Here is a 25,803-nt window from a genome sequence, read left to right as displayed (position 1 = left end):
AACAAGTACTTGATTTGTTTTCATAAAAATGACAGGTGAAAGAACATTTGGCATCCAAACACATCTATCACAAAATGTATTGAGCCATGGAATTATTTACAAGTAGAAAAGAGTAGCTCTTTTGAGGTAAGATTGAAATAATTGTTGTCTGAATATTGTCTGAATATTGTCTGAATATTGTCTGAATATTGTCTGAATATTGTCTGGATATTGTCTGAATATTGTCTGAATATTGTCTGAATATTGTCTGAATATTGTCTGAATATTGTCTGCCCTGTGCTGGACCCTTCCTGACTAGGATTCTGAATCTGTACAGACTAAACGGCACCAACATACATCCAGAACCTGCTACATCTTCATGCACCACCCAGGCAGCTCAGATCATCCGACACCAAACTTCTACACATTCCACGCACACGCCATTCATGGGGAGCCCGATCCTGGCCCATCACTATGGAACGAACTCCCCCCCTTAACTCCGACAAATCACTACCTATTCCAGCTTCAAAACCATTTAAAAACTTATTTTTGTGCTGAACTATATTGTTTGCAATCTGGCTTCGGCATCTCTCCTGCGCCAGGAGTGTCTTTTAGACAGACATGGCACATTATAAATTGCCACTATTATTACAATTATTATAGTAGAGCGGGATGGAGAATGCTTTGTACCTGTGTAACAGAGTGAGGCGTTGTAAATACTGCTGACATATACTTTGGGTGGCTAGTTGATTGCTCACACTGTTATTCAATTTCCCTCTCAGATGAACCAAAAGCTCCAAAGTCCAGCCACGGAAACGCATTTGCATAATGGTAGCCTGCTCCGCTTCACTGCATCCCAAGAATAGATGCTCCAACTCATAACTCAACTCTAAGATCTATGTAAGCATTAGAACAAACATAATTGTTACCAGAGATGTCATTCATTCAATCATATTACATTTTACCAAATGGGATGAGCAACAGTAGTGTTCAATTGGTAGGAAACTGCTCTGAATGTACTGAGAGAGAATATAGTACTTGTTGACATGAATGAAAGAAATGTTAAATCCATTTAAACAAAATATACATTAATTTTAGACTGCACTGCACTGTTATGAATCTTAGTTGTCATGTCTTCTTATTTTGCTTAACAATTCCCCCCCCCAAAAAACCCCCATTAGTATGAAGAAAAATCTATTCGTATGTGTGAAGTGTAGCTGCAAAGCATCCTAAGTGCTTCTGCGTCCCATATCCAACAAGGCCGAAGGCTGAGTTGGATATCCAACAAGGCCGAAGGCTGAATTGGATATCCAACAAGGCCGAAGGCTGAGTTGGACATGGGACGCAGAAGCGCTATATTTTCCGTATTTCCAAGAGCGCGCATGTGAAAACATATTTATCTATAAGCAAACTTGGCGCGTGATCATAGAACACACAAGATGCAGGAAGTGATATGGGCCGTGCAATATTATACACATACATTGTAATGAATGTTTATGAGTGCAATGGTGCGAATATGTTCATGAGTTGAAAGATGGAATGTTCTATTCAACGAGGCGGAGCCGAGTTGAATGGAACATTCCAGCTTTCAACGAATGAACATATTCGTACCATTGCACGAATGAAAAACATTCATTATTTGTTTTATATAACATCCAAGTAGAACTTTGTCATTTTGATTGAAAGAAACAACTTTCAAAACAAACAATTTCAACTGTAGAAGCCGAATGCTAGTAATTTTACTATGCCTTCTTGCAGTAACACCTGCTGCGTTACCAAAGACACGCGCACGCAGTGATGTTTTTACTCAGCTTTTTCGTTCCATCCGAAAAGTACCATTGCACGCTGGCAGCGTGCAATGGTACTTTTCGGATGGAACGAAAAAGCACGGTGAGTGACTCAGCGTGCAATGGTACTTTTATTTGCTATCACGTGACGGACAATCCTCCAATCAAATGGCAAGGATCTGCTTGGGTGTTATATAAAGGTTTATATCACCATTCCATTCTGCAAGTCTGATTGGAGGATTAGTGCCTACTTGAAGATAATCGACACTTTACTAAATTTTGGAGGATCCGAACAGTATGAAAGTTGATTTGAGCTGAATACTACCTGTGTTGCTGCAGCTAGCATTGTATCTGCACTCTGCTGTGGACATAGTGATGCTGGTATGTTCCAGCCATCTTCACTTAATGCCTACCAACAAAATCAAAAACAAAGGTCAAAAATCTGCATATATGCAATACTAGACAATAAATACAAAACAAGTACATTTATGTACAATTGCAAGGGTCATGGGTTCGAATCCCACCCGAGTAACATGCCTGTGATATTTTTTCACAGGACTCGGGAAAGTACTGAGTATACAGTGCTAACACACATCGGTGTATGGGTAAAAACTAAAATTAATATACATTTATGTAGCTGGAAAAAGAACTGTATGCAATAATAGACGATAAATAAACAAACAATAGGTATTTGGGGATCTCTGTTGCAATGCTAGTGTTACTATTGTTACATGGTATTTCTAACGCTGCATCTACAATCTGCTGATATCATGTTTTACAATCTGCTGATATAATAATAATAATAATAATAATAATATGGATTTATAATGCGCACTTTTCCAGAAAACCGATCAAGGCGCCTACACAAAATGAAAACATTATACAATAGAAAATGAAGAATAAACAAAACATAATGAAACCCAATGAAAGTCTAAGTGAACAAGTGTGTTTTCAGTTCCCTCTTAAAGTTGTTGAGAGATGTTGTTTGGCGAAGTGAGACTGGGAGCTTATTCCAAAGGGCAGGAGCAGCTTTGGCGAAAGCACGGTCTCCGTAACGAATTGTTCTAGACCTTGGCTCTACCAGCAAGTGAGACCCAGCAGACCGTAGAGAACGACTGCTGTGCTTAGTGAAGATGAGTTCACAAAGATACTGTGGGGCTTGTCCATGCAGAACTTTGAACACAAGGAGGCAGATTTTGAAGGTGATCCTCTTTGCGATGGGGAGCCAATGTAGGCGTCTTAGGACTGGCGAAATGTGATCGTATTTTCTGGCTTGGACAACAACTCGAGCGGCATTATTGTGAACACGTTGGAGACGAGAAGTAGATGTAGCTGGAAGCCCAACCAAGAGCGCGTTGCAACAATCCAAGCGGGAGGAGACCAGAGCATGGATGACTTTCTCAGCTGTATCCAGAGACAAGTATTTGCGAATTTTGGCTATGTTACGAAGATGGAAGTTAGCGCTTTTGCACACGCTTGAGATGTGTGATTCCATGTTGAACAGCTTGTCGAATACAACTCCCAGATTGCGTGCACTTTTGGAGGCGGACAGATCGTGGTTGTTGATTGAGAACTGTTGTGAAGTAAACTTTGCATGGTCGTGTCGCGATCCCAAAACAAGAACTTGTGTCTTTTCCGCGTTCAGTCGCAGGAAATTACGACTCATCCACGATTGAATATGGCTGACACATTCGTGCATCTGCTTGAAGGACTCATCTGCGGTTACACCAGGAATGAAGGATATGTAGAGCTGGGTATCGTCGGCATATAGATGAAACTTGACGTTGTGATGTCTAGCGATGTCTCCTAGTGGTAGAGTGTATGTCGTAAAGAGAACAGGACCAAGAACTCAGCCCTGAGGGACACCGCAGTCTAGGGGCATGGATTCAGATCTGCTTTGAGCAATGCACACCGTTTGAGACCTGTCAGTAAGATATGACTTTATCCACTGCAAAGCAGAGCCAGTCACACCGAGCCGCTGTGATAGTCGTTGCAGTAGAAGTTGATGGTCCACTGTATCAAAGGCAGCAGATAGGTCCAGCAGAACTAGTAAGACCATCTGCCGATTGTCAATGGATTGAAGAACATCGTTTGAAACTCTGACGAGAGCGGTTTCAACACTGTGTCCTCTTCTGTATGCAGACTGCATGTCTTCTAGAAGATGGTTGTCCTCCAAGTGACTTGTGAGTTGGCGTAGGACAATTCTCTCCAGAACTTTGGAGATAAATGGCAAGTTTGATACCGGTCGGTAATTGTTCAGTTGCTCAGGATCAAGGCTGTCTTTCTTCAGCAAAGGTGTAACATGTGCTACCTTGTATTCTTCCGGAACCTTGGTAGCTGCCAGGGAAGAGTTGACAATGGTTTGGATGCCTGGTGCAAAAGACATGGGCATTTTCTTGACAATCCAGGTAGGAACTGGATCGAGACGACATGTCTTGTTTGGTGATGAAGCGATGATCTGCACGATATCAACAATGGAAATTGGCTCAAATGTTGAAAGTTCAGGAACGAAAGTAGGTGGGAGATTGGAAGTGAGTGTTGTATGTCCTCCAGTAGAATCTCGAATAGCTTTAATTTTGTCGCTGAAGAAGGTGCTAAATCTGTTGGCCAAGTCTGTGTCGTTGTTATGACTTGGTAGTGTAATGCTTTTAGTTGCCCCAAGAAGATTCTTCACCGTCTGGAATAACCGTTTGGGATCACTGGAACATTCCGTTATTTTAGCATTCATGTAATCAGTCTTAGCGTTACTGGTCAGCAGCTTTAGTTCGTTTCTCTTGGCAATGAAGATGGAACGGTCTGTTTGACGTCGGGATCGGCGCCAGCGCCTCTCTGCACGCCTTACGGCCTGCTTGTGCAATCTGATGTGATGAGAGTACCAAGGGATATTGTTGCGGGGAGTGATGTTTTTACACTTTTCTGGTGCATGGATGTTTAAAATACGTTGAACCTTAGTGTTGTACTCATCTACCTGCTGTGAGACATCATCGACAGTAGGTAATGTGGACAGTGAGTTGTGTATTTCTTCTGAGAAAGTGTCTAGATTGATGTCCCGGAGTTTTCTGTACGTCACCTTCTTGATAGGAACGTGACGCTTTTTGAGGCAACAGGTAAAAGAAATTGCTGCATGATCTGACAGAAATGTGTCCACTTGAATTTCCTTGACAAGTTGTGATCCTACTCTTGTGATGACGAGATCAAGCGTATGTCCTGACATGTGAGTTTCTCCACGTACATGCTGAACCAGATCAGCAGTCTCTAGAAGATCGGCAAATTTGATTGACTCGGGATTTAGACTGTCGACGTGAATGTTGAAGTCGCCAGCAAGTAGGAAATTGGCGTTTGATTGTGCTAGTTCATCCAGGATTATTGGAAAATCATCCAGGAACATACCTTGTGTCAGTTCATTTTTCCTTGATGGAGGTGGTCGATAAATGACGATAATTCTCAGGTTCTGTTCATTGAACTTCAAATCCAGTTCAGCACATTCAAAACTGCGAAATTTCCGTTTGGGTTGTAAAGATGCACCGAGCGAAAGCTTGCTGACAATGGCAATTCCACCACCTCTGCCATTTCTCGGCACAGAGTGGCTTACGTAGCCGGGTGGTGTTAGTGCGTTGAGTGTCACGTGGTCGCTTTCTACCACCCATGTTTCTGTTATGATGAATATGTCCAGGCAGTTTTGAAGAATGTAAGTCTCAAGAAGTTCTGTCTTATTGCGTACAGACTGTGCATTTAGTAACACAATCTTAGATGTGGGATGTAAACCAGTCAATGGAATCTTTCGAAGACACCGTGGGCGTGCAGGTTCAAGACAGGCATTGTTCATGTACTTGTTCCTGTGTGATTGTACAACAGAGATGGGGTTTTGACGTTTGCAGAAAGCACGAACTCCTCTCTTTGTAGGTTTGTCACTGCTAATGCCATTGTCCGTAATTGTGTGGTAGACATCAATAGGCAGTCTAGTCCCAGAGCATTGTTTCCTAATGTCCAGTAGCACCTCCTTAGAGTATGAAAGCAAAGTCATTGTCCAGATGAGAATAATAGTGTTCACTGCTGTCCTTTGAACAGCCATCAGCACTGGTCAAAGTCAGTGAAGGAGAAATACACAATAGACATGTAGCTATGTGCTTACTTTCCAATGCTAAGATTTGAAGAAACTGCAGAATTTATCCCCACAAATATATCTGAAGACGAGAAACCAGTGATGTTGGAAAGTATCCAGTGTTGTCTCTGCACTTTCCTCTTCAAGTTGATATACAATTTGTCCAACATGTGCGTAGTTGTCCAGATAAAATCGCTAAAATCTGCAGAGCTTATAGCCAGTGCAACCATCAGGCGCTACTGGGTGTATCTTGCTTTGGGGGTCGAAAGGGCTAGGAATTGCCGGGATTGTGTGGAGTACTGAGCCACTCCACACCCATGAAATGTCCCATATGGTCTGCGTCTCAAAACAGCCTCTCCAAGTCAAACTCATATCTGCCCGGCTTCACGTGCCGATCCCTGTTGCGAACTGTGGGCAGAGGTGTGCAGGCGTGTTTCTGGCGCCTTAAAACCAGATCGCTCCAGGTAGATGGGACTCGTCAGCCATGGAAGGTTGCCCATCTAGGAGAAGGAAAACTCTGATTTCAAACCTGGGTAGATGGGGCTCATAAGCCATGGAAGGCAGTTCATCTAGGAGAAGGAAAACTCTGATTTTAAAACCAAGTGTGGTGTCTACACTGCATCACTGGGCGGATGAGCAACACTAGACAGCTAGACAGCCAATGGCCAGGGCGGAGGAGGTCAACAACTGACCCAACGGCCACGTGTAAGGGAGTAAACTTTCCAAATCAGGAGTGGAGCCCCGAAGACGGAACGGTGCCTTGCATACACTGGTCCGGCAGCTCCTGCAGCCAAGCTGATACCAAGCGTCATGCTTCGCATTCCTTTGGATTCCATCAGCAAAGCCGAGAGGGGGACGCATGGGCAACCCAGGATCTCCATACTTCATGCCCAGGCTTGCCCCCTGGAGAGGTCACTCCAGCCTCACCCTAGAGTGAGGACACAACACGGTAGCTGGCATTTACGGGTTATAAGTCCCATCCAAATTGGCGAAGGGAACGGGGCGCCACGGGTCGGCGTCGACGGTGGGAGGAACCATCGCGTTCCAGTGGTCGGCTACCACTGCCTTAAGCCGGGCAGCCCCCGGCCAGTAAGGTGTCGACCCGCCAACGTCCGTCTGCCTCAATGGGTGCTTGGGGCTTAGTGTAAAGCACGACAAGCGGACGTTAACACCGCACCAGGCAAAAAAGGAAAACTAAAAACGGAGATGACAGCTCTTCGAATCTCAAGCTGGAATGTAAGAACCATGCGCACAGGGCTCTCAGACAGCCTTGACCAAATCAACGACTCTCGCAAGACCGCCATTATTGACCACGAGCTCGACCGACTCAATGTTGACATTGCTGCTCTCCAGGAGACAGGTCTTGCTGACAGTGGTTCCCTAAAGGAGAGAAAAACTACACTTTCTTCTGGCATGGCAAGAGTGCGGAAGAGACTCGAACACGGCGTTGGCTTCGCAGTGAAAAACACGCTAATTGCCACAACTGTACCACCGACAGGAGGCTCAGAACGCATCGGCTTATCCACCAGCAGCGGACCAGCCAATCTGCTGAGCGTTTATGCCCCAACACTCTGCTCTTCCCCCGAGTCCAAAGACAAGTTCTATGAGAAGCTCGACATGGCCATCAGCACAATCACAAAGAACGAGCACCTGTTCCTCCTGGGGGATTTGAATGCTAGGGTTGGTGTTGACCATGAATCCTGGCCAGACTGCCTTGGACACTTTGGAGTGGGGAGCATGAATGAAAATGGGAAGAGACTGCTAGAGTTGTGCTGCTATCATCAGCTCTGCATTACCAACACCTATTTCCAGACCAAGCCACTGCACAGGGTCTCCTGGAGACATCCAAGATCTAAGCGCTGGCACCAGCTTGATCTCATCATTACTAGACGGGAGGCACTCAACTCCATCCACTTCACCCGCACCTTTCACAGTGTCAACGCCAGCCGCTCCAAAGACCCAAATATCACCAAGCTCTTCCTAACCTCTCTTGATCAAGCACTCTCCTCTTCCAATCAGCAAAGTGCTGCAGACAAGTGGAACTGCCTGCGTGACACCATTTACAACAAAGCCCTCGCAGCATACGGCAAAAAAGTGAGGAAGAACGTAGACTGGTTTGAGGCAAATGCAGCGGAGATGGAGCCGGTTATAGAGGCCAAGCGCACCGCCTTTCTCAAGTTCAAAGAGAATCCATCGCCGAGGAATCTTGAGGATCTTAGAAAAGCTAGGAGCAAGGCCCAGCAAACCGCACGACGCTGCGCAAACAACTACTGGCTCAAATTCTTCTCCACCATACAGGTTGCCTCCGACACAGGTGACATCAGGGGCATGTACGAGGAAATCAAACAAGCCACAGGTCCCTCCATTAGAAAAACAGCACCTCTCAAATCCAAGTCTGGTGAAGTCATCACCGACAGCAGCAAACAGATGGAAAAATGGGCTGAGCACTACATGGAATTATATGCAACAGAGAACACAGTGTCGGATGAGGATCTGAACGGCATCGCAAGCCTGCCTGTGATGAAGGAGCTCGATATGGAACCTACTCAAGAGGAGCTTGGCAAAGCCATTGACAGCCTCAATTGCGGCAAGGCCCCAGGTGCTGATGGGATAACATGTGACGTCATCAAACTTGGGAAACCCTCTCTCCTGCCATATCTCCATGACCTCCTGTGCCTTTGCTGGAATGAAGGAGCCGTCCCACAGGACATGCGTGATGCAAAAATCGTCACGCTGTACAAGAACAAGGGCGACCGCAGTGACTGCAACAATTACCGCGGCATCTCTCTGCTCAGCACTGTGGGGAAGGTCTTCGCACGTGTTGCACTTATCAGGCTCCAGCTTCTGGCCGAACGTGTCTACCCTGAGTCACAGTGTGGCTTCAGGGCAGCAAGATCCACGGTGGACATGATCTTCACCCTTTGACAACTGCAGGAGAAGTGCCGTGAACAGAGGAGACCCCTGTATCTCGCCTTCGTCGACCTCACAAAGGCCTTCGACCTTGTTAGCAGAGATGGTCTCTTCAAGCTACTTGCAAAGATCGGCTGCCCGCCAAAACTTCTCAACATCCTGACATCTTTTCACGACAACATGCGGGGTTCAGTCTGCTGTAATGGAAAAACTTCAGAGGCCTTCCCAATCTGCAGCGGAGTGAAGCAGGGCTGTGTTCTTGCACCAACCCTCTTCTGAATTTTCTTCTCGCTTCTGCTGTCATTTACAAACGACTCATCCCATGAAGGCGTCTATCTACACTCAAGAGCTGACGGGAAACTCTTCAACCTTGCCCGTCTGAGATCTAAGACCAAGTATTCCAGTGTTCTTCTGAGGGAAATGCTATTTGCAGATAATGCAGCACTAGCATCCCACACAGAGACAGAGCTCCAGCAGTTGATGGACAGGCTTTCCTACCCATGCAAGGAGTTTGCCCTCACCATCAGCATCAAGAAGACCCATGTCATGGCCCAAGATGTCGAAAACCCACCCTCCATCTGTATTGGCAACGCGACTCTTGACTGTGTGGAATCCTTCACGTACCTCGGGTCAACAGTCTCCAGCAATCTGTCACTTGACGCAGAATTGAGCACCCGTCTTGCCAGAGCCGCCGCAGTGATGGCCAGGCTGGCAAAGAGAGTGTGGCTAAATAAGAACCTAGCCGTGCGCACAAAACTCCAGGTCTACCAAGCATGCGTCACCAGCACTCTGCTATACGGCAGTGAGGCCTGGACCACCTACATCAGACAAGAAAAACGGCTGAACAGCTTCCACCTCACTGCCTACGCCGCATCTTGGGCATTACATGGCAGGAGAAAGTTCCAAACACTGAAGTCCTAGAACGTGCCCACTCAACCAGCATGTTCGCCGTGTTGAGCCAGCGCCGCCTCAGATGTGAACAAATATTGCTTTGAAATTCATTCTAAGTTTAGCACGAAAATGTACAGTTTGATAGTTTATGATTATAGTGCAAACCAAGTGTAGAAATTATTTGATTATAAGCATTTCCAGACAGAACTGTTCAATTATCATTATGGTAAATCCGTGTGGTTGGTATTGATTTTGTAGATGGCACTGGTTCCGGGGTAAACAGTTTGCGACAGACATTAATCTGGATACTTCATTTTCCTACCACCCTACACTGGATGAACCATGATTGAGCTAACCATTTGAACTGTGGAATTTCGTCAAGAATGAAGACTGGGTATAGCTTCAAGCTTTTTATCATCTGAACGGATTCCGTCGAAAGAACAGCTAGCCCGCTAATTTTGGAACACTGGTTCTGTATATAAAAACTCTATGCTTATATAAATATATTTATCATCGGAAGATGGGAGCAATTTGTTAAGTAATTTTTGTCTTCCATGAGAGTAAAGACACTTTTTGTAGATAGTCAGTAAACGCCAGGTTGTATTGCAATTTTGTATTTGCTGACATTATACATTTAACATTTGGGAGAATAATTTTCTTCTTCCATAGCCATAAATTTTGGTGAAGACATTTTTGATTTTGAGATTAAGGGAGTTGTTTTATTCTCCAGTTGTGAAAAAGAAGTTGGAAAGAAATTTTGCTATTTGAGAAAAGGGAGTTGTTTTATTCTCCAGTTGTGAAAAAGAAGTTGGAAAGAAATTTTGCTATTTGAGAAAAGGGAGTTGTTTTATTCTCCAGTTGTGAAAAAGAAGTTGGAAAGAAATTTTGCTATTTGAGAAAAGGGAGTTGTTTTATTCTCCAGTTGTGAAAAGAAGTTGGAAAGAAATTTTGCTATTTGAGAAAAGGGAGTTGTTTTATTCTCCAGTTGTGAAAAGAAGTTGGAAAGAAATAATTGTTATTTGAGAAAAGGGAGTTGTTTTATTCTCCAGTTGTGAAAAGAAGTTGGAAAGAAATAATTGTTATTTGAGATTAAGGGAGTTGTTTTACACTCCAGTTTTGAGCAGAAGTTGGGATAAGAAGTTGTTCTAAGACGTAATTTAGATTTGAAGTGAAGTGGAGGGTTTCTACTAGTTATTATATTGACATTTGAAGAAGTTTGTGGAGTTTGAGAACAGAGTATAGTTTTTCTTTATTGATTTTCATTGAAGATAGTAAGTTGAAGTGAAGTTCACGTTTTGAGATTCAAAGTTTCAATTAGGTGAAGTAAGGATAGATACATCATTTTGGTTTAATTTTGGAGGAGATTTTATTTGAATCAAGGAATTGTAATTAGAGCCAAAGAATATTGGACATACATTTTGATTGGTAGAGTTCGATGAGGAATTTCATAATTAAATATTGATATATATAGTAAATTAGAAGTGTTTCTTTCACTGTTCATTTATTTCATGAGTGCATGGTTTGTTCGTCTTTCTTACATTTGTTGTTTGGAGCCACTTCCCGTGGTTATGTGACAAATTTATGTGTCCAACACTGACAGAAAGGCAGTTGCATTTTATAACTAATGGAAACTATGAGTATTTGTTTTACTACCATTCTGTACATGTGTGGCACACTGTGTGGCAATTCTTTCCCGGTTCGTGAACATGTGTTACGAGTTGGAGTCTATCAACGGCCAATCACAGCGTGCGGACTGTTTATGCATTATGCATGCAATGGGTATTTCCATGGCATGGGCGACGTTGACGGTGTGCGTGGTGTGTGTGCATGGTTGATACACTCGGCATACCAACCAAGTTTGTTCCTATAGAAAAAGTCAATCTAAGACAAGTAGGACTTGCAACTTTCAATGTCTGAATGTTGGGTTGGAACAAGTTGAAATTGCTGCCGCAACAACATGTACTCATGATTTTAGAGCTCTTGTTGTAACACCATGGAAATACTCTCTTAATTGACTTCTAGCAACACCACAACCAATCTCAGCACAAAAGCTCAGAGACACTTCTGTAATGTAAACTTCAACCGACAATTTAGAATAATTACAATTTTAATTTGAGGAGATATTAAATGCAATGAACTGATCATTGAGCCTCACCCATCAGAGTAACTACACATCAATGGTATTCACATGGGCAGCGTATCACACAAATGTAACGCTCTGCATCAAACCACAAACAACACAATATAGCAATCACAAGTTGCTGCAACTTGTTTACAATTGTGTACTATTGTGATTTTCATCTTACAGACACTTGTTTGTACTTTGGGGGTGTTCCAGAAAGCTTTCTAGATCAGTCCCATATGTACCTAGCAGTCTCATAATGTGAATGATAAGTCACACATTACATGTACCTTGGTGAGAACCAGCTGACAGCGTATATACCGAGCACAGAAATCAGCACATGCAGAGAGTCCAGGATCAAGTTCCCCTATTCTCTCAAGATCTCTGCAAACAAACACAAACAAGGACAGTATGATTGAGAACCTTAAGGTAACCTCAACAGAGCAATCTCCTACATAAAATATTCATTCTCATCCTCACAACAGTTGTGTTCAGAATTTCTTAGTAATCGGGACTGAACAGAATTTCTAACGTTTGCCAACAACTTTTGGTGAAATGAAAACTCCCAAATTCTAATTTGAGTTTCTTGGGTCATGTGGTATTGGACTGTTGTGTTGTTGAACCTTTGACCTACATGCAAGGCCTTTTCACAATAACTTGTTTTACTTCTGTATTGTCTCAGAAAGCCTCAGACACTTTTCTTTTTTGAAATATCAATTCCAGAAAGAGGAATAAAACACAATCTACAAACTTCAGGTCAACCATGGAGGAAGGAAGAGAAGGAGCTCGAAAAGGGACTTGAACAGATAGTCTGAAGTATTGGATTGATTTCTTCCAAATGCAATTGAGTCTTACATTTTGTTTAACAAACTGATTTGAATAAAAGCATTCCCAAAATTGTTTTTAGCCCTAGAATGTTCATGAACGATGATTTATAACAACTCCTTACCTTATTATTAGTTGCATGAGACTAATTGATGGTTGTCTGGCCATAGTGGTAAGATGCTTGACTTTATCCAATGTTTGTGCGAGGAACACACTTGGTTCTTGTCCTTTTCGTTGCAATCTGACATCAGAACACTCACTCAGTCTTGAGGAGTTGATGTACTGGAAGATAACAACAATATGTTATCATTTAAATATCTGTGGTGCATCCCCCATGTACGTGCATTTATAGATTAAAAAGAGTTTTATCAAGTATTTTAAAACCACAAGGGAAGTTGAGTGGGGAGATTTTTTAATAGTTTGAAGAAAGACATATTAACTGGAATGGAATTTGAACCAACGACTTATTCGCGTCCCCCTCAGGTGATCCCTGGCTGCCACTTCCCAAACTTGGGTGTGATCCCTGGCTACGAGGCAGCTGACGGTTACATGGCTACTGAATAGCATCCCAACCAAAGATCTTGACTCATACGGAGACCACCAACATTGGGCTGGATAGCTTAGTTGGTGAAGCGCCAGTTGTTGGTTCAATGGTTTAAAAGCTGTAAATGTACAAACCCAAAAGCAAAATATGGAAAATACTTTGTTGCAACGTGATGCAACTGGCAACATCATATATATATTTTTTATTTTCAAACATCAACAATCATATTCTTATTGGACACAAAATTGAAATATTAACCCTTTTTTTGTATGCAGACAAACCCTAGTATTCAGTCCCAATGTTAGTAGCACTGGGAGTCCGTTGTTAATAGGATTGCTTCACAGGTTGAATGCTAATCACACTGGCTTCATATTCAACTTGTTTGCAGTTAGGCTGCACTTCAGTCATATCTTTCCAGGTCTTTTCAAGCATTTTGACTTTCCATAATCTATTGACTAAGTTGCCTGAAAGATCTATAAGTTTTAAAGGCAGTGGACACTATTGGTAATTACTCAAATCGATTGTTAGCATAAAAACGTACTTGGTAACAAGCAATGGAGAGCTGTTGATAGTATAAAACGTTGTGAGAAACGGCTCTCTCTGAAGTAAAGTAGTTTTGGAGAAAGAGGTATTTTCCACAAATTTGATTTTGAGACCTCAGAATTAGATTTTGAGGTCCCAAAATCAAGCATCTGAAAGCGCACAACTTTGTGTGACAAGGGTGTTTTTTCTTCCAATATTCTTCGATGACCAATTGAGTTCAAATTTTCACAGGTTTGTTATTTTGTGCACACATTGAGATACACAAAGTGAGAAGACTGGTTTTTGACAATTACCAATAGTGTCCAGTGTCTTTAAAAGCTGTGAAAATGTAGAGGTTTGACAGACCTTGACATGAGGCACAAGATGTGGTAGACTATCCCTGAGATATGAATAATGCCTGAGGGTATAGTCAGGAAATAAAGATACCATAGTAGGACATTCAGCAGCCGAGTTCAATATAAGAACCATCACACCAATATCTGATCATATAGTTAGGGACAATTAGAATACAATTTTAGGCATATTAGTTATATCAAATACCAATATATATTGTGTTAAATTTGCATCGGGGATAAAGAATATTAATTTTGGTTTTTACCCATACCACCAATGCGGTACCCGCTGCCAAAACATAGGATTCGAACTGCCTCTAGCTACCGGGCAACCTCGGTAGTCTTTTTCGGTAAGACACTGCTCTAGAATTGCAAGGGTTGTGGGTTCGAATCCCACCCATGTAACATGCCTGTGATATTGTTTTCACAGGACTCTGGGAAGTACTGAGTATGCCGTGCTAACCACATCGATGTATGGGTAAAAAAACAAATTAATAACAATTGTCTCTGGCAAACCTCCTCAATGCTCAAAAAAATTAACAAAAAAAAACAGAAAACATGCAAGAGATTAAAAGGATACAGGCTGGGTCATCCATATCAGGTTCAGGAGTGTCGAAATAAGGATGAGTTCCTAGTAACTCAGGTATGAGAGTAAGAGTCAAATCATGGTGGGCTGAGCCAAGGTGCTTCATACAACTAGGAAAACACAACCATACATGTGGAACATGATTAAACAAATGTCATGTCAATAACACTACTATGCACAAACTATCATGTCCACATTTGTATTCCAGTAACTTAGAGAAGCCCAAACCCATACAGACCCCCCCCCCCCTCATGAGGCCCAAATCCTATGAGCTCATATCATTGATAATTGATAGTTTTCTACACTAATCTGCCAGATTGGGGATTCATTCAATCTGATTTGCAAGGCTGTGCTATACATCTCGGATCATCTATAGAACATGTTGTATGTTACTCTAAATGATTCATAAGAAAATATTACAACAAATTGTTATTGAGTTTTCACATAGTGTGAATAAAATATGAATTGTGTAGTGTCCTGGCTGCCCTTTAACAGAAATCTATCTGACATCCTAGCGCTTTGCAACCCCTGGAAAAGGTGCTCTATAAATACTAGCTTATTGATATTGTATCACCATTCACTTTGTTTACATGAATCTGCCATTATCGACTCTACTCATGTATCTTTTAAATACTGTGTTTACCAATAACTGGAATAGAAACAGGAGTAAATGCGAAGTATATTAAGTAAAGCTAATTATCTTTTAAATTAGCTAATAAATTCAATGCATGGCATGTAATAAAGCACACATTTTCTCATGTCAAAAACACCCATGGCATTAAAGAGGAAAGTAACATTTTTCGACTTTGACACTTGAAGGCTACATGTAATGTGGATATTTCAAAAAGTGTTCTCATGGATATATACCAGAAGAGAAAAGTGAGATGTGGTATACTCTAGTTGTTTGAGTATACAGTGCTTTATTTTTTGTTTGAATGACCTTCCCATCAAGGGAACTCGGCAAACTCCCATAAAGGGATATACATGTAAACACCAAGCTGGCAACAGCCAATCTCTCTCATACAAACATTGGTTTAACGTCTATGATTATGAATCACACCTCAAGGAATTGTGATTCAGTAACTAGACGACAATATCTATTCTAGACATTGTGAAATCAGTGGTTGGCTGAGGGATTCGAACCCACAACCTTGTGACTGCAAGTCCTGCGGTCTAACCACTTGACCACGGTGACTCATATCCTACATTAATGTAGAATACAAATGGACTATTCTATGTTCAAGATGATTATCTGGACTTACTTCCAGATAGAGAGTTTATCCTGTGGATACTTGTTCAAGTTTCGCAGCAAGAAATGAAGGGATCTACTCAAACATGACTTGGTGGCCAATGTAACAGTGCACAACAACTCATGCAGAGCCTCTCGAATTTCACTGGAGAAATCCTACACAACAAACCAAACATAAAAGAAATATAACATAACTGTACAAATACACTTTGAATAAAGACATCATGATTCATCATGATTCAATTGACCTCAGAACTTTTCTGAAGCAGCTGGCTATAATTTACATCAATTTTGTACTTTTTGATACAAGCCTCAAATTTGGCATACAGGTAGGCAAACAATTTTGAACACATTTTTGCCAGGTAGATTGCTTTATTAATACCGCAGAGTATATTTTCGGAGTTCGAGAGACTTCTCAGTTCTGAAAAGAACTGTACTGCTTTTTAAATACTACCTGGGTGGAAAGTAGGGACTACTACTTAAGCTTTTTAGTGGATCAGTTTTAGCTTCACTACAACGGAGTGTGTTCTTAATTGGTCCCTATAAATAGACCCACTTCACTACAACGGAGTGTGTTCTTAATTGGTCCCTATAAATAGACCCACTACAACGGAGTGTGTTCTTAATTGGTCCCTATAAATAGACCCACTACAACGGAGTGTGTTCTTAATTGGTCCCTATAAATAGACCCAATTCTCTCACATTTCTTCAGTCTCCGGACGATGACTAGAGCAAGCTAGTCGAAACATTTAGACCAATTAACAACTCACTCTTTGTTTAATGAAGTTAATAATGATCAACTAAAAAGCTAGAGTAGTAGTTCCGGCCAGTTACAGGCATAAGAATGGGTGATAAAAAAAAATAGGATTTCTTTTTTAATTGATTGCAAATGTTATGACTCGAAGCAAACATTTTCTACCTTCCGCCCAGGTAGTAGTAAAAAAGCAGGACAGTTCTTTTCAGAACTGAGAAGTCTTCTGGATTCCGAAAACTAAATATATAATGAGCAACATGTGGCGAAAAAGGTTTGATGAATGCATGGGGGCAGAGAGGTCCTACTGGCTAGCTGAACAATGTTTACATCATAACAAGCAACTTACATCCAACACATTCAGGATTATCTCCAACTGGTCTTCCCTTAGAATAATGTGTTGAGTGATCTTTCTCATGCTGTATATTGCATTCAGACGCACACTTTCTATCTCATCATTGAACATGTCAACAAGGAAGTCTAGTGATAATCTTGCAAAGGAAGGAGATTGTGTTGCCAGCTCACAAAGAGAATCCAAAGCTGCTGATCGAACCTCTACCATGAAAAAATACATGTATACATTATGTTAAGCATTACAAGAAATACGCTAAAGAAAACTCCAAACATGTATGACATCTTAAAAACAAGGTCATCTTAAAAATAAGCTTTGTGAATAAACATCATGCATTACAACTTGAACTTCTATGCCAAGTTGCCATTGACAATTACTATCACACATACTGGGACACAAATCAATGGAATACTTAAAGACTTCCTTTGTAATTAATTTCATCTTTTTAAACACACTTGGTGAAAGTCATCGCACATCTTCATGTAATTGTTGAATTTGGCAGACAAATCGGCTAACTTTTCAAAAATAGTAGGGAAGGCCTTATTAAATTTAGTTTTTGTTATAACAAAAATGAATGAATGAATGAAACCTCAGTAATAAAGTAAGAAAATAGTCACCTAAATATTCATCTTCTAATCCATGAACGAATGCTCCACAAGCTCCGCTATTGATGAGACTAATACTGCCAGGATCCAAATGCTCCTTAGGTGCATCATCATTCCACTTCTGACCTGATGACCAATCACCACATGCATAACTCTCTTTCTGACGCTCATGGGAAGTACGCTTCCTCTGAGAAAAGTCAATCAATCAGTAGAACATGTCCAAATAAATATATGTATCTGACAACAATAGATTAGTTTGCAAGTCTTGTGCACATTCAAACATGGAGACCCAGTACAAATGATGTAGAAACTACCGGTTTCTCAAAAGTGTATCTGATTAAAACCTAGATTGCATTAGAACCAGATTTTCGTTACATACAAGTACAGACTTATGAGATGTGACATGGCAGAAGACTAACTGACTAAAATTAATCGTCCTTAAAAAAGGGAACTTCTTGGGTTAACCCACTGCTGGAAATAATGCGAGGACCAGACAAGCTTTTCATTACTGCATCACTTTGATAACAGTAAGTTGATAAAATGTCCAAGTTTATATTGTAAACTACCAAATCTAAACTACAAATTTTGTAATTTATTTAATGCTATTGTTGTTGACTTTTTAAATGAAACGTTCGAAGCCAGAATACCAAACATTGGTCACTCTTTCAGGTTATGTACGTACATCATTCGTCTTCTAAAAAAGCACTTGCAAAATAGTTCCATCATGTACCTCATAGGTTTTAATCCTTGCCTGATGTTCATGATGTCCTCTCATCAGGCCTACAATCTAAACATCTGATGGTTCCTTACATACTGACAAAAATACCGGAAATAAAGCTCTCAAATCAAACAAATGGAGACTTACCCTCAAACCTGACATGAGCTTTTTGTCTAATGTTTGTTGAAAGAACTTTGAGCTGACAAGATGAAGAGAGCCTAACAATCCAGCTGCCTCAGTCCGAACTCTCATTGATTCATCATTTACCTAAAGGTAAGCACACAGCAACAACATTCAGGTTAATATTCAAAGTACTTGGCAGCTCTGGTCAAAGCCAAACTTGTCTTGAGAGTTTGGCTAGGCATGTTTTTATTTAATAATACGTACACGTATGCTTTTACAAGTGATTCTTCAGTGTGTTATAGAGCAGACTTTGTGTGTCACAGTAATTGGGAAAAATACCGGTTCAAGATCTCCAAAAAATACCCCAAATGGATTGATGATTTGACCAACAGCATATTTATGGTGGCACAACCACTATCACAGTGACACTACCACAGTGGCACTTCCACTATGGTATTGCCACAGTGGCACTACTATCCAGTGGCACTACTACAGAGGTACTTACCCAGTGGCACTACAACAGTGGCACTACAACAGTGGCACTACAACAGTGGCACTACCACAGTGGCACTACCACAGTGGCACTACCACAGTGGCACTACCAAAGTGGCACTTCCACAGAGGCACTAACACAGTGGCACTGCCACTGTGGCACTGCCACTGTGGCAATACCATAGTGGCAGTGCCACTGTGACAATACCATAGTGGCAGTGCCACTGTGACAATACCATAGTGGCACTGCCACTGTGGCAATACCATAGTGGCAGTGCCACTGTGACAATACCATAGTGGCAATGCCACTGTGACAATACCATAGTGGCACTGCCACTGTGGCAATACCATAGTGGCAGTGCCACTGTGACAATACCATAGTGGCACTGCCACTGTGACAATACCATAGTGGCACTGCCACTGTGGCAATACCATAGTGGCACTGCCACTGTGGCAATACCATAGTGGCAATACCATAGTGGCAATACCATAGTGGCAATGCCACTGTGACAATACCATAGTGGCACTGCCACTGTGGCAATACCACAGTGGCACTGCCACTGTGACAATACCATAGTGGCAATGCCACTGTGACAATACCATAGTGGCACTGCCACTGTGGCAATACCATAGTGGCAGTGCCACTGTGACAATACCATAGTGGCACTGCCACTGTGACAATACCATAGTGGCACTGCCACTGTGGCAATACCATAGTGGCACTGCCACTGTGGCAATACCATAGTGGCAATACCATAGTGGCAATACCATAGTGGCACTGCCACTGTGACAATACCATAGTGGCACTGCCACTGTGGCACTGCCACTGTGGCAATACCATAGTGGCACTGCCACTGTGGCACTGCCACTGTGGCAATACCATAGTGGCACTGCCACTGTGGCAATACCATAGTGGCAGTGCCACTGTGACAATACCATAGTGGCAGTGCCACTGTGACAATACCATAGTGGCAATGCCACTGTGACAATACCATAGTGGCAGTGCCACTGTGACAATACCATAGTGGCAGTGCCACTGTGACAATACCATAGTGGCACTGCCACTGTGACAATACCATAGTGGCAGTGCCACTGTGACAATACCATAGTGGCAGTGCCACTGTGACAATACCATAGTGGCACAGCCACTGTGGCAATACCATAGTGGCAATGCCACTGTGACAATACCATAGTGGCACTGCCACTGTGGTAATACCACAGTGGCAGTGCCACTGTGACAATACCATAGTGGCAGTGCCACTGTGACAATACCATAGTGGCACAGCCACTGTGGCAATACCATAGTGGCACTGCCACTGTGTGTGGCAATACCATAGTGGCAATGCCACTGTGACAATACCATAGCAACCAAGGCTCTATTTTAAGCAACTAAGTTAGTGTTGCAAGGAATTGATTACAAAAAAACAAGATTGAAACAACTGACCATCTGACAGATGTTGGTAAATCCGTCATCTACAAGGCGAAGTTGGTCTTCTGTGGATCCTCCTTTCACTGCTAACATTTCTTCAGGGTATACCTGGCTTAATACCCAGACCAATTTAAGTGCAGCTAGCCTGACCCCTTCATAGTCATCTGTAAGAGCCTTCACAGATTGTTGATAAACAGATAGATCCAGCCTTTGACCTCGCTGATGCAGAGTTAGCTTAAATGTTTGTAAAAAAAGTACAACATGAAAAGTTAATGCCATTTCATCTTTCTTAGCAAGTTAAGTGCTTTAGAACAATTAACATTATTATTACCATTGGGATGCGGTTTGCTACAGCTATTCTATTTTCTCATAAAAACAGAACGAAATGAGCGATTTCCTCTTCATGTACACAAAATGCGGTTGTAAGTGCTTAAGGGCAGCGGACATATTGGTAACTACTCAAAATAATTATTAGCATAAAACCTTACTTGGTAACGAGTAATGGGGAGCTATTGATAGTTTAAAATATTGTGGGAAATGGCTCCCTAAAGTAACAAAGTTTTTGAGAAAGAAGTAATTTCCACAAATTGATTCCGAGACCTCAGAACTAGATTTTGAGGTCTCGAAATCAAGCAACTGAAAGCACACAACTTTGTGTGACAAGGGTGTTTTTTCTTTCATTATTATCTCGCAACTTCGATGGCCAATTGAGCTCAAATTTTCACAGGTTTGTTATGTTATGCATATGTTAAGATACACCAATTGGGAAGACTGGTCTTTGACAATTACCAATAGTGTCCAGTGTCTTTAATCTTCTTACCATTGATTTCAATGAGCTCTGTCTGACCCGAGGATCTTGATCATCTATGTATGCTGCTAAGAGACGCTGACATTTCTTGTCCTCTTTCTTGTTGATTGATTTATCCAGTGTACTCAATGCTCCAATCATTGATAAACATTCACAGCGCACAGTATGATGAAGATCTGATAAGTGCTGAGGAATACAAATTTATCAATACACAAAGTCATTTACATTGTTACTATTTATTGCATTCTGAATAGACCTACATGTATGATGCAATGTCAATGAATGCACTATTAGCAGGTCGATATTTACTCTAAAAAGACTTATGTTTTCACAAGCAAACAACACAAAGCCTCATTGTGAAATTTTACAAATCTAACGTATTTTTTCACAAAAGTGTGTGAACAAATATGTGACAACATATGGATTTCAAACTATTGTTACAATCCCCACCTTTATGTAGTAGAACTGCTAAAATTGATTGGTGTAGAACATTGAATATTTATTGTGTGAACTCTTGTAGATGCACTCATTGGGAATTGTTTAGCATGTTTAAAGCGGGACTGTTGTAATGAGTGTAGCAGGATTTGTGGCTGGACATTGATACATGGATATATTCTAACCCAATATACTGTATGCACACATACAGTACCATTACATGAAAAAGGGCAGCATCATTATTATATGTAACGGCTAGCGTACGGGTGGAGTAACTGGGTTAGAATTCATGATTCCATGACCAGCCGTAAGCCTGCTAAGATCATGACAACAGTCCCCTGTTGATAGATGTCTTGTAAATAGCGAACAAGAATAGGTAAGAAATTACTTACCAGCTTGGCAGTGTCAATAAGTTTATCATGTAGCTCTGCATGAGAGAAAAGTGATCTGCCGATAGCAGTCAAACTGGATAAAAGCTGTGACTTGACTCTGTGCGACTCTGTGGGAATCAACATCATAATCTGACATTTTGACAATAACATATATTGTATGAAGTTACAAAGATTGCTCAACAAGATGCACTGTAATTGCCTGCATACAAGATGCGTCTCATCTGACTTTCAAAGGTCCAAACAAACCACTGCGTCCTATCTACTGATGCGCCTTCTTTTATACCAAATAAGTTCATTTTAATGATCACAGCGTGAAATCTTACATTTATACTATCAACTCCAGGGTAGTTCTATTCTACGTCTTATCATTTTTCTTCAAAAACAATCTGCCATTTCTAACAGCGCAAAACTTGTTAATTTTTTTTAATTGGCTTGCAAAAAAAAAAAAAAAAAAGGCAATCATCAAAAAATTGCGTCCAACATACCAGCCCAAAACCGGTGCCGACCAATGATACACACAGTACACTGCTACAGCGCTTGCACACACACACAAAGCAGCATTTGTAATCAAAGAAAATCAAAGAAATGCAGATGAAGTAATGTTAATACAGCATTGTAAATGTGCCTTTATGTTTAACTAACCTGTTGATGCTAGAAGGGATAGCAAGTCTTCCAGAAGTAACACAGCATCAAAACCTGGAGTCAAGGCAAGCTGGCCAAGCAAATGCACTAGTTTCACCTTAACACTTACATTCACTTGCTCTTGATAATGTGCAAGAATACTTTGCACTGCATTCTCTGTAAACAAACAATACAAATTACAATTTACAACGTAATGTACAACGTACATAATATGTAAATTAACAGATTTTTGCTTTTAAGTGTTGACAAGAAACAAACAAACAAACAAACAAACAAAAAACAAACAAACAAACAAACAAACAGAATTCTTTAAGTGAGTGAGAAATTATGATTCCTAGTGAGATAAAACAACACGATTGCTGATGGTTTAGTACACAAAATCAAATTGAAGTAGTCTTTGGCTTGTCAAACCGTGCTGCTGACCACTTTTGTCAAAAGTCCTTTACAGTAATAGATAGACACATTGACTCAAGAAACATTCTATTTGTTTCTCCCAATATTTGGAGTGAATATGTTGCAGGCCTGCTTGCTTGGTTTGTACACAAAATAAAGTCCAGTAAGGCTCAGGTTATTCCATGCAATGTCCAGGTGAATTGATGTGTACGTGTCAGCTATCTGACGGTCTGACTGATGACTGCAACAAATTAAGGGTGTCAATTAAACAAACAAAAACTGTTATGCCAGATAAGAAAAATTGCTGCCGTGTATATAATGAGTGGTCTCATAACAGTTAGAAAACTATCCTACATAACATTGTATAATAGAAGAAACCTTTGATACAGAAGAATAAAAGTATTTGGTGGCAAGGACATTTGTGATAACTAGAACCACAAAAGAAACACCACTGTTTGGCAACATTCTTTATACCATGGAAATATTAATCAGACGATGTTTTACTTCACAAAAACATTCTCAATAATATAAAATACTTGCCTGTTTGTGGTAAGCTGATAGGAAGTTTGTGTTCAAAGTCAAGCAGCACTGCTAGAGTCTCAGTTAAATTGTTTGCATCTGGGTCAGGTAAGATTAGGGCAGGTGAACTTTGTCTTGGATTTACAATGCGAATTTTCAATGGTGTAGGCAGGGGTTCTTCCTGGAAATTGAAAAGGTGAAAGAAAACAATAACTTGGTAAACATTAAATGCACTCTGTTGTCATTAAGATCAAACTGCTCCTTGATTTAAGAGATGTTGGATTTGCATCAGGTATAAAGAGTATTAATTTTGACTTTTATCCATATACCGATGTGTGTTAGCACTGTATACTCAGTACTTTCCCCGAGTCCTGTTAAAAAATATTACAGGCATGTTACTCTGGTGGGATTCAAACCCACGACCCTTGCAATTCTAGAGCAGGGTCTTACAAACTAGACTACCGAGGTTGCCCAGTAGCTAGAGGAAGTTCGAATCCTATGTTCTGGCAGCGGGTACCGCAGCGATAAGAGATGTTAAATTTGCATGGGGGATAAAGAATATTAATTTTGGCTTTAAACCTTGGTAGTATAGTTTGGACAACTCGACTGACAGTTTTTTCAACTGTCAGACAACATGACTTAATAGGACCAAGACAACTTGACAGATGGCCTCAGCACGGGGCGCGCACAGGGCCGGGAAGGGGATGGGGGTTAGGTTAGGATAGGGTTAGGGTTAAGGTTACAGGAAATTTGTGTAAACATGTAAGTAACGGAGGTTGACCGTTCAACCGTCGACTTGTCTTGGCCATCCATCGAGTTGTCTCAAAGTCGATTTGTCTGAACCGTTGAGCTGTCTCAACATCAGGCATCTAGTACGTTTAGTACTTATGTATAGGAGGGGAGTGGAGTATTTAATAATCCAATTTTATACTCGGAAAATGCATGCATTTGACTCTTGCAAGTTGTGAACTTGTGCAGGCATTTCGATATTTGAGCGCATATTTATTTGTGATAAAGTTAAATATTAAGGACGCCCTTTGCAAAATGCTGAAGTGTTTAGCTTTTTAAGTTTCAATGTCCTTATTTGGACGCCAGACGTTTTTTGGGGACTATTTTTGAGGTGAAAATGTCCTACTTTTGAATTGATGTCAATCATTTTTTTATTTTATGAGAAACAGATCTACACCAATATTTCAATACAGAACAACATTTAATTTTTAAAAGGTAAAAATTTAAATATGTAACTTTAGTTTAGACATATTTTCAGATATTCATTCAAAACTATTTATATAAACCACAATGGAAACTGAAAAATTTACCCAGTCAGTTTCCATTGTGGTTTATATTGATATCTGAAACAAAAAGTCGCATCCCCTTAAGGTGATCCCCTGGCTGCCGCTTCCCAGGTTGTATCGAAATTTGGGTGTGATCCCTGGCTACACGGCAGTTAACGGTTGTATGGCTTCTGACTGGCACCCCCGAACAAAGAAATTGACAAAATAGGGACACCGCCAATATAGGGCTAGATAGCTCAGTTGGTAGAGCGCCGGCACGTTAATCCGGAGGTCGTTGGTTCGAATCCCACTCCAGTCAATTCTTTGTTCAACCCCAAAAATCATTTCAAAATTTACCCAGTCAGTTTCCATTGTGGTTTATATTGATATCTGAAACAAAAAGTCGCATCCCCTTAAGGTGATCCCCTGGCTGCCGCTTCCCAGGTTGTATCGTAATTTGGGTGTGATCCCTGGCTACACGGCAGTTAACGGTTGTATGGCTTCTGACTGGCACCCCCGAACAAAGATATTGACAAAATAGGGACATCGCCAATAGACCTTATGCACATGACGTCATTTCAGTACGGCGCCCTCGTCTTGAGGTCAAAAGGAGGTTGTTCATTGGCCAATCTATGTGCATTTCGATTGTTTCGTCACCGTTTGACCTCAAAGATGGCGGCTGGATGACGTCAATGCATAAGGTATATGTAGGCTAGATAGCTCAGTTGGTAGAGCGCCGGCACGTAAATCCAGAGGTCGTTGGTTCGAATCCCACTCAAGTCAATTCTTTGTTCAACCCCAAAAATCAAAACTATTTATACTACAAGTTTACAACAAATTATCCACAATATTTCAGATAATATTGTTATAACAATAACATAATACTACTATATTACTAGATTGGTAGGATTCGGATTTCTCAGCTACACCAATCAACCATTTTCAAGTTGTCTATTGACTATTTTAATATTTGTTAGCATGAATAGAGATGACATTTGAC

The 25,803-nt window shown here is 41.2% G+C and overlaps 1 protein-coding gene and 1 non-coding gene across 2 annotated transcripts in view; one reads left to right on the top strand and one right to left on the bottom strand.

The window, feature by feature from the left end:
• LOC117298280 (integrator complex subunit 4-like) overlaps window positions 1–25,803 on the bottom strand; it is a 38,500-nt gene that overhangs the window by 12,073 nt on the left and 624 nt on the right. The window contains exons 2-16 of the mRNA XM_033781429.1: window positions 23,551–23,710; window positions 22,618–22,773; window positions 21,976–22,082; window positions 21,161–21,334; window positions 20,356–20,574; window positions 18,444–18,563; window positions 17,591–17,765; window positions 16,971–17,176; window positions 15,884–16,026; window positions 14,616–14,731; window positions 14,049–14,182; window positions 12,741–12,898; window positions 12,082–12,175; window positions 2,092–2,175; window positions 670–875 (exon numbers count right to left, since the gene is read on the bottom strand). Of these exons, the coding sequence (XP_033637320.1) occupies window positions 670–875; window positions 2,092–2,175; window positions 12,082–12,175; window positions 12,741–12,898; window positions 14,049–14,182; window positions 14,616–14,731; window positions 15,884–16,026; window positions 16,971–17,176; window positions 17,591–17,765; window positions 18,444–18,563; window positions 20,356–20,574; window positions 21,161–21,334; window positions 21,976–22,082; window positions 22,618–22,773; window positions 23,551–23,710 (2,252 nt within the window). The remainder of the gene's footprint in view (window positions 1–669; window positions 876–2,091; window positions 2,176–12,081; window positions 12,176–12,740; window positions 12,899–14,048; window positions 14,183–14,615; window positions 14,732–15,883; window positions 16,027–16,970; window positions 17,177–17,590; window positions 17,766–18,443; window positions 18,564–20,355; window positions 20,575–21,160; window positions 21,335–21,975; window positions 22,083–22,617; window positions 22,774–23,550; window positions 23,711–25,803) is intronic.
• Trnay-gua lies at window positions 25,514–25,586 on the top strand. Its single transcript has one exon. It is a non-coding gene; the product is annotated as a tRNA-Tyr (tRNA).

The sequence above is a fragment of the Asterias rubens genome, chromosome 13 (genome assembly GCF_902459465.1).
Source record: "Asterias rubens chromosome 13, eAstRub1.3, whole genome shotgun sequence".
In the NCBI taxonomy this organism is placed as follows: Eukaryota; Metazoa; Echinodermata; class Asteroidea; order Forcipulatida; family Asteriidae; genus Asterias; species Asterias rubens.
Note: the sequence above shows the minus strand (reverse complement) of the source record. Positions and strands in the feature narration are given on the sequence as shown.